The sequence below is a fragment of the Cryptomeria japonica genome, chromosome 4 (genome assembly GCF_030272615.1).
Source record: "Cryptomeria japonica chromosome 4, Sugi_1.0, whole genome shotgun sequence".
NCBI lineage: Eukaryota > Viridiplantae > Streptophyta > Pinopsida > Cupressales > Cupressaceae > Cryptomeria > Cryptomeria japonica.
In genome coordinates this window covers 614,129,116-614,138,656 of record NC_081408.1, presented here as the reverse complement: position 1 = coordinate 614,138,656, position 9,541 = coordinate 614,129,116, and the positions used below count along the sequence as shown (strand labels likewise).

Genomic DNA, 9,541 nt, shown 5'->3' with positions numbered 1-9,541 from the left:
CCTAAACCATAGTCCTAACCACAACTCTAAACCATTACCCTAATCATAGCCCTAACCCTAACCTAGCCTAATCATAACCCTAAACCCTAACCCTAAAAATAGGGAATGGCTCTACAACCCTTTAGGATGCACCAATCATCTATTACAATGTATTAATATCTTTGTGCATCCTAAGTGTTGGATAATTGTTTCCCGAAAAATAACCCTAAACCTAACCCTAACCATGACATATACCCTAACTCTATTCTTAATTCTAACCATGTTGTACACCCTAACCCTATTTATAATTCTAACCATGATGAAAACTCAATTGTAAGAATGATGTAAACCCTAACTCTAACCCTAAGCATAATTATAACCCTGAACCTAACTATAACTCAAACCCTAAACCCTAACCCAAGTAATAACCTTAACCCTAACCAAGATGCAAATCCTAACCCTAACCATGATGGAAATCCTAACCCTAACCATAGCCATGATATAAACACTAACACTAATCCTAAAACTAATCCTTAACCCTAACTCTAACCATAATGTAAACACCAATCGTAGACATAATCCTAATCATAACTGTAACCCCAAGCCTAACCATAAACCTAACCCTAACTCCAACCTCTACCATGATATAAACCATAACCCTAACCATAATCCCAACCATAAATCTACACCTTAATCCTAACCTAATCATAACCATAAACCCTAACACTAACAATAATCCTTGGCCCTAACCCTAAAACATGATCCTAACCACAACCCTAACCCTAACTCAAAACCTCTCCCTAATCCTAAGAGTTACAAATTTTATCCATAATCATAATCCCAACCTTAAACCTAACCCAAACCATAACCGTAACCCTAACCTCAATCTTAAACCCTAGCCCTAAGCATGACATAAATCCTAACTCTAAGCCTAAACCTAAGCCTAACCATGATGTTAATCATGACCCTAACCCTAAACCTAACCTTAACCCTAATCCTAACCTTAACCTTAACCCTAGCCATAATCCTAACTATGGCCCTAACTATAATCCTAAACCTAACCTTAACCCCAACCGATGTAAACAATAAACCTAACCATAACCCGAAACAATAACCCTAATCATAATCCTTACATTAACCCTAATCATAAGGCTAACCTAACTAAAATCTAAACTGTAACCCTAACAATAATCCTACCCTAAACCTAACCCTAACCCAAATTGAACTTTAATCCTAATCTATTAATCTAGCCCAAACCCTAATCCTAATTGAACTTTAATACTAATTTAATCTTAATCTTAATGTAATTGAACCATAACCATAACCATAATTCTAACTCGAATTACTTTGACGTAAACCCTAAACGTAATTGCAACCTTAACACTATACCCTAACCATAAACTTAACCTTAACACTAAACCCTAACCCTAACCATAATCGTAAACCCTAACCCTTACCATAATCCTAAACCAAAACAAAACCCTAACCTTGATGGTAACCCTAACCATGATATACACCCTAACATCATCATAACCTAACCTTAAACCCTAACCCTAATCATAACCCTAACCATGATGTAAACCTTAACCTTGACCATAATACTAACATTAACTCTGATCTAAAACAAAACTATAAACTAAATCCTAATCCTAACCATACCCCCAATTATAATTCTAACCCTAACCCTAATTGTAATTATGCTCACCCTAACCCTACCTTTGATGTAAACTCTAAAGATAATTGTAACCCTGATACTAAACCCTAACCATAAATTTAACCTTCTATTAAACCGTAACCATAACCCTAACCCTAACCCTAACCATAATCTTAAATCAAAACCAAACCCTAACATTGATGCTAACCCTAACTGTGATATAAACCCTAACCATTATCATAACCCAAACCCTAAACCCTAACCCTAATCATAACCCTAACCTGACCCATGATGTAAAACCTATCATCGACCATAACACTAACCTTAACCCTAACGCTGACCATAACCATAATACTTGCCATTAAATAAAGTTTAATATATCATACATTTTAGTATTTGCTTTGATCTCGCAACACCTACATTATTAAAAATTGTTTAAATAGATATATAAAATTTCATATATCTCCACTTAATAATATAATAATATAATAATATTATAATATAATTGTTTTTAATAAAAATATACTATATAATTATATATTGATTTATTTTATGTTTTCCATGTCGCGTGTGCCATTGCTACTAGCATATATACCTTAAATTTTAATTTAATCTATATAAATACACTGAGAGATATCCTTCTCGAGGCGCCTATTTTTAATGAAATTACACCCTAGAGTCAAATAGGTGCCTTGAGGAGGATATCTCGCAGCATATTTTATATAGATTAAATTAAAATTGAAGTTATATATACTAGTCATTTTTACTTGGATATATTTTTAATTTTTTTAGATTTAGATACTATGTAAATGTTTCAAATGTTTTACTTTCCAAATAGACTACTTTGTGGGCAAATCACATATCAATATAATGATCTTCGATTTTTAATTTTTTCTCATAACTTTGTTCGAAATTGTGATAATTAAAAAATATTCACAATTGAAAATGTGCAAATCTTTGTTTCAATTAACTATAAGGAAATAAATATTCCAATATTTTTCGTGTTTCACAAAATATTATATGTATCTCAAAACTGTACTAAAAAAATATAAGCACAATCAACAAAATGTATCCACCATATATTAACTTACAAATATTTTCCTATGGGCGTAACCCTTGCACCTCCTTTTGGTGCAAGTGCTAGTTGTTAATATGTGGAATTATATTTTAAATTAGTAAGTGACATTGTATTGTATTTAGAGAATTTAATATGATGTGACATTTGATATGATAAAAATTGAAATATTTAATATAATAAAATAGAAAATTGAATTTTTTTTTGTATAATCATGTAAAATAAAAATAAAAAATATAAACAATACAAGTTTCATTCAAAAAAAAATATTTGATCAAGTTAATAGAAAATTTGAATACAATGAATCCATAAATATAGGAACTAATAATAATAATAAATTATTAAATATTTTTAAATCTAGAAGTTCTTTGTACTACTTATGATTTTCATTTTTTATGAATAAAAGACGTCTTACTAAATATTTTAGAATTTCCGAAACGTGGAATTTGTTCTCGTTTAAAATTAGCTTGGGAAGGTGTTATTGGCTTTTGTTTTTTTTAATTCCATACGTGCCGATTGCCCGGCAAGTTCGAAGAAAAACAGTGAGCAAATTTCCTGTCAAAAATATTGTACGGAATGGTGTACATGCAATCCGAGTTCTATGCATTGAATCTGTACCTTACAAGTTTGAAAATATGCGTGGAAAATATATATTTTCTTTACCTCATTACTTGCAATTCTCTCATGTGAATTGTGTCCTTGACTCTCGCTCTTTCTGTTCACAACATCTTGTGGAGGTGTTATCTCCCCTGCGAAATAATTGCCACATAGTTTTTTAATTAATATTATATATACTTTTGTATAAAATATAGAACGGTATTCTTACATGGTGAGGGTAGATTCATCATTAAGCATTGAGAATCAAAAGCTATTATGGAGAAGTAGAAGATTTTCTGCATACACGAACCAAAATGTTGACAGATGTCAACAAATACTAATTTTTCAGTAGATCCTAACACTACCTTACAGGGCAAGTTTTATGTCTGCCATTTTTAAAAATCAAGAAATGTACCGGCTAATGCATTTTAGAATGCGAGTTTTCTCTCTTCCATCTTATAAATAAGGTAAGCAAAAGAAGAAAACGAACAGTCTTCTCAAAGTTTATAAGATCTGCTTCATTACGATTGAGTTGATTAAGGTACGCACAGTTTTTGGCTAGGGTGTTCTTTCGATTTTCTTGGAGGTTTCTGATTTTGTCATTAGAGTTCATGGATGAAGTAATTATTCTTTTTTGCAATTTCTGTAAGCATTCGGACCAAGAAGCATTATAAATTAGTGCTGGTGGATCTGCGTGAATTGAAATCTACTTTCTACTATGTGAAATCTGATTGATTTGTGTACCATCTCTGTTTCTCAGGTTTCGTTTGGAACTGATTTGGGTAATGGCGGCTGTTGCCAGCGCTGAATGCAGAGTTGACATTACTTCTGATCGACAAAATGGCTGTAGTGAGTCTAAAAATAGGAGACTGCTAAGAAAAGTGGGGTTAAATATAAAAGAAGTTGTTATGGCCTGGTGTAGAAAGATATTGGATGTGGGAGTAGAAGATCCGAGAAGGATTATACATGCCATGAAAGTTGGGCTGGCACTGTCAGTGGTTTCTCTTGTATGTCTTTGGGATCCATTATTCCGTGGGGTGGGAGTTGGAGATAATGCAATTTGGGCAGTGATGACAGTTGTTGTCGTTCTGGAATTCTCTGCAGGTACGAATTAATTAACCAAACCCCTTTTGATTAGAATGTTTTGCTTGTATTTGAAATATTGCAGAATTTTTGCTGTAGTTTATCTTCTCCGCCTTTTGAGAAATTTATGTGTGCCCTGTTCTTAAATGCTCTGTTTTTTTTAAATCTGATTTACAATAGTGAAAAATACTTGCTCCGTTTAGAAATCTGATATCTTAGAATGCAAAACATGCATATAAACGAACCAATTTCAGACAAACACACACAGAAATTATACAAGCTGCTGCTGTTTTTATTAGTTCTTCTATCTCATTTATGCAGTGCTGCTGCAACATATGTATACGGAAATGCTTCCATATTTCCTCCGAAATTCTAAATAGATCGAAAAACAAATTTTCGCAACCTTCTTTTATCCCTAATCTAACATTTGGATTGATCGAGAAATTGGTTTTTAACATGAGTATGGTTCACTGGCTGCTTCAGGGGCTACCATGAGCAAAGGATTAAATAGAGGGATTGGAACCGTGGTGGCTGGGTCTCTAGCCTTTCTTGTTTGTTACTTGTCAGAGCAAGTAGCACAAGGAGAGGCCGTTGTAGTCGGATCTTCTCTCTTCATCATAGGTACTCGACTAATGCCTGCTTTTTGAGCTTTCTTGGATCTCTTTTTCTTCAATTCTTCTTACTGGAGTGAATTCATTTTGCAGGCGCAGCTTCCACATATGCTCGATTCTTCCCTTTTATCAAGATAAGATTTGATTATGGAGTTGTGATATTCCTGCTGACATTCAGCATGATAACAGTCTCTGGATACCGAGTGCAAAATATATTACGAATGGCATATGAACGCCTCACCACCATACTCATCGGATGTGGCGTGTGCGTGGTCGTAAGTCTGCTACTTTTCCCCATCTGGGCTGGGGAGGATCTTCACAATTCGACTGTCAGGAAATTGCAAGGCCTCATGGAATCTCTTGAAGGTAGGGAAACCGAACCATTAGGTTTATGATTTGAGTTTTAAAATTTGATTTATTTTATTTTATTTATTTATTTGGGCTGTTTTGAATTATATTCTATGATTTATCGTCAAGATATTAATTATGATTCGTATTTTTTTCTAGTTTATATTCTGATGATGAATTATAAAATGAATCCATGAAAAAAAACATGCACAGTCAAATCAAATCAAATTTAGAATGTTGTTTCACTGTGATAAAAACATAACTTTATGGACATATATGGCAGGATGCGTGGATGAATATTTTAGTGGACGCCATGAAGACAAGGTTGAAGATGAATCGGAAGATCCCATATACCAAGGATACAAGTCCGTGTTAGACTCAAAGGCCACCGACGATTCGTTGGTAAGTAAATATATATTGTTACTAGAAGTCTCTGCAGATTGAAGAAACAAATCAAATTGTAGCCATGACAACCTTACCGCTAAAGGATACCAAACGGATCGCCTTCTTTTTTTCATTCCACTATCTGAAAGTGCTAATTATTCATGTTAAATAACTGGGTTCGAACTTTGAATTGCAGGCGACATTTGCTAGCTGGGAGCCAAGACATGGCCGGTTTCGATTCCGGCACCCATGGAAGCAATATGTGAAAATAGGAGTGAAGCTTCGTTATTTAGCTTACTCTATTGTGGCCTTGCATGGATGTCTTCGATCTGAGATTGAGGTATATACATATGCATTTTCTGTGATATTATTATTAGTTTACCAATTATTTTGAATACATTACAGATCATGAAACTTATTTTCCTTCCATTACAGACGCCTCATTCCCTTCGTTCAGTATTGAAGAAGCCATGCACCAAGGTCGGCCAGGAAGCAGCAAAATTACTGGGAGAGCTGTCGAGCAGCATCCAACAGATGAGAAGATGCGATTGGGAGTCAATTATGAAGGAACTGCAACTTGCAGTGAAAGATCTGCACGCTGCTTTGCATGCTCAGCCGAAGCTCTTACTACATTCAACAAGAGTAGTGCCTATGGAGAAAATCGTTGAGAATGAAAGTAGAGAAGCACAAGATAACGAAACAGGCAGGAAGGGGATCAGAAGATTGATGTCATGGCATGGAGAAAGTGGTAGCACAGAGACAGAGAAAAGGTTAATATCTGGACATGGTGTTGAATTTGCAGAAGCACTTCCTTTGGCTACGTTTGCATGGACGTTGGTGGAGATTGTAGCCAGGCTTAAGCATGTGGCAGAGGCAGTGGAAGAGCTCGCTACAATGGCAAATTTCAAGCCTTACAATCCTTCCTCAAAACAAGAAGCTCAAAACATAACTTCGCATCCTTCCTCTAATTACACCCCGAGACCCAGCTTTGGAAGAACACCAGAAATATATATATCGAGTAACATTGCTGATTGATTTTTTTTTGTTAATTTTATAGTCTGCATTCGATTTTAAGAGAGATTGGTAATGGTCACAGAAATAGCACTCTTTCTTTCTATGTTTTGTTAGCATTTGGCCTGTGCTATTTCATTCCCTGTGACAGTTTTCGTTGCCAATATATATATCGTTTCAATTTATTTATGCCAGTTAAGTAATTTGTTATTCTTCAGCGGATGAATTATTTTGGGAGAATTTGTTTGCCTCGACAGAAGAATATTTTAGGGTTTACTTTATGTATTGTTTAGAGCAGATAAACGGCGGAGATTTCGAACTCCGAGATCTTTCTCTGTAGATCAGTTTTGTGTATTTAGATGTATTTAATAAGCAGGGACTACGTGCACATGCAACGTGCAAACGCGTGAAAGGCAAGGAGTGCAAACTATAAACCTCGCTTTCCGAGATGATTGACTAGTTTGCACTCCTTCCCTTTCACGCGTTTGCACATTTCCTGTTTATTAAATACACAAAATCGACGCGGTTAATTTTCACACAAAACAATATTTCACACCATTTTTAAAATTTGTAAAATATAATGGAATTTCGTAAAATTTTCAATAGCTAAATTTTCATGATCTGCATCTCTATTAATATAAAATACAAAAAATCGAAAAAAGAAAAACATTATATTTTATAAATCTGAGAGTTTTTTAACAACGTCATTTTGTGTGGAGATTAGTCCCTCGTCTTAGAATTTGTCCCTCGCCTTAGAATTTGACAGGGACCCCTACTTCTTATATGACAATTTTGTGATGGTTTAGTCATTTTAATGTCTTTCATTTGATTTCTTAAGAAAAATATTAATTGTAAAAAAAAATTATAAATAATTTTATATTAATTGTCATATGGATATCTGATATATAAAAAGAATGCAAAATTAGAAAATAATGATAAATTAGTAAGTTTTAAATTTATATGAAAAGATCTTGTTTACAATTATATTCTATTTTGAAAAGATTTTAAATTATTATTTATTTGTAGTAAATATTGTAGAATATATATTACTTTTGAATATTAAATGATAACCACTTAATAATTATTAATAATAAGTGTCAAGGTTAAATTTTATCTATTACGACAAGTTTTTAAATTCATGAATGAAAATAGAAAATATTATAAAAAATCTTATTAAAATATTTTAAAAATTAGAAACAATTGTATCTTACCATTTCAAAATGTTCAAAATTAATTTGTATTTTTTTTAAAAATGGTAAAAATTTATTCAAGTGAAGCTAAAAAATACAGAGCACAAGGCCTTAGGCCTACAACAACGTTCAAATGAGGGAAGCACAATGAGGTTCCAAAGGAACACCACTGACAAGAGCAATTACAAATTTCTAGAATTCCACATCTCATCCTTCTATGCTCTCTGAAGTCCACTTAGCTAGACAATCAACCACTTTATTCCAATCCCTAGCAATATGATAGAAAGAAATATAATCCAAGGATCCACAAAGATTCAGGATCTAATTAGCCACCAAGGCTAACTGCTAAGAAGCTCCAGCCAACTAACAATTATTCAACATATCAATCACAATATGCGAATCGAGACTCACAAATAATCCTTTTCCATCCTAAACAACACCCTCTCTCAACACCATGTAAAATAGCTAGGGCCTCCATCAGATTATTTGAATGTTGCCCTTTATAAATGGAAAGAAAGAACACAACATTCCCATCAATGCCCCTACCAATGCCACCATTTCCTACCCATCCATGATTTCCTCTAGAAGACCCATTAGTATTAACCTTCAAAAATCCCTTAGGAGGAGGGAACCATCTCCCCTCTCTATGAATTTTTTGTTTAGTTTGTTGTTGCTTCTTCATGAAAGAAAAATACATCTCATTGCCAAGTAGATTAAGATTATTCACAGTATCTAGATCACAAGACTCCACAGGAGAATACATGTCACACTTTGCTGAAATCATCTCTTGAAGTCTGTTGATAGTCTTCCCCCACACGAGGAAGCTCCCAATTTCATTACCATGAAAGTTTCTTCGATTCCTTTCTAACCATAAATTTCGGATAATAAAAGTCGGGCTAAGAACCCAAGCAATCTAGAGAAAAGAAGACTTCGCTGGAGGCCGACCAAAGCTTTCCCAAAACTCAACCAAAGAGGAAGCATGAACACAAGCATGGTTCCATGCTCCCCACCAAAGATGCCAGATTTTCCGCACATAAGAACAATGGAAGAAAAGACGAGAAGTACTTTATTTTCTATTTCTACAAAGGACACAAATTGATGGGCCATGAAAGTCTCTCTTCCTCAAATTCTCCCAGGCGAGGCATCTATTTTGAGAAACAAGACAAAGAAATTTTTTTCACTTAGGCTAAGAGAAGCAATTCCAAACCTACTTCCACTGGGGCATACCTCCCTGACCATGCAACTTACCTTCTAAACCTAGGTAACCATAAGCAACTGAAAATTTTCCCTTAGGATCAAGGCCCCAAGACAAAACAACCCTACAATCAAGGGAACTGCAAAGTCTACTAGCAAGAATCCCAGTAAGTTCCTGCCGACTCTCCTGAAAGTCCTCAGTAGGCCATTCTTGAGGCTCCTTCCAACAAGTCACTTTGAAATGTCCTTTGAGCTTGGTGGTTTTAAAATCTGCCACCCTAATCCAACTAGCCTTGCACAAATAATTACACAGGGGTTGAAGATGAGGAAACTAAGAAATGATCAGGGAATGGCCATCCTAGGAGTCATGCCAGAAGAGAGAATACATACCTCTATTGCAAATCCAAAAGAGACC

The 9,541-nt window shown here is 34.5% G+C and overlaps 1 protein-coding gene across 1 annotated transcript; it reads left to right on the top strand.

Moving 5' to 3' along the window:
- The first annotated feature begins 3,762 nt into the window (after positions 1–3,762).
- Positions 3,763–6,806, top strand: LOC131032202 (aluminum-activated malate transporter 12). Its single transcript, XM_057963149.2, has 7 exons — positions 3,763–3,846; positions 4,066–4,409; positions 4,872–5,009; positions 5,093–5,365; positions 5,631–5,749; positions 5,928–6,071; positions 6,167–6,806. Exons 2-7 carry the CDS (start codon positions 4,091–4,093, stop codon positions 6,764–6,766), a joined length of 1,593 nt encoding a protein of 530 aa, XP_057819132.2. The 5' UTR covers positions 3,763–3,846; positions 4,066–4,090; the 3' UTR covers positions 6,767–6,806.
- The last annotated feature ends 2,735 nt before the right edge of the window (positions 6,807–9,541 follow it).

Bases quoted from the DNA above. Each gene is read 5' to 3' on its own strand.
- LOC131032202 (XM_057963149.2), top strand. From the start codon at position 4,091: ATGGCGGCTGTTGCCAGCGCTGAATGCAGAGTTGACATTACTTCTGAT. The intron at 5,366-5,630 runs GTAGGGAAACCG...CATATATGGCAG, and splicing joins CCTCATGGAATCTCTTGAAG to GATGCGTGGATGAATATTTT. The intron at 5,750-5,927 runs GTAAGTAAATAT...TTTGAATTGCAG, and splicing joins AGGCCACCGACGATTCGTTG to GCGACATTTGCTAGCTGGGA.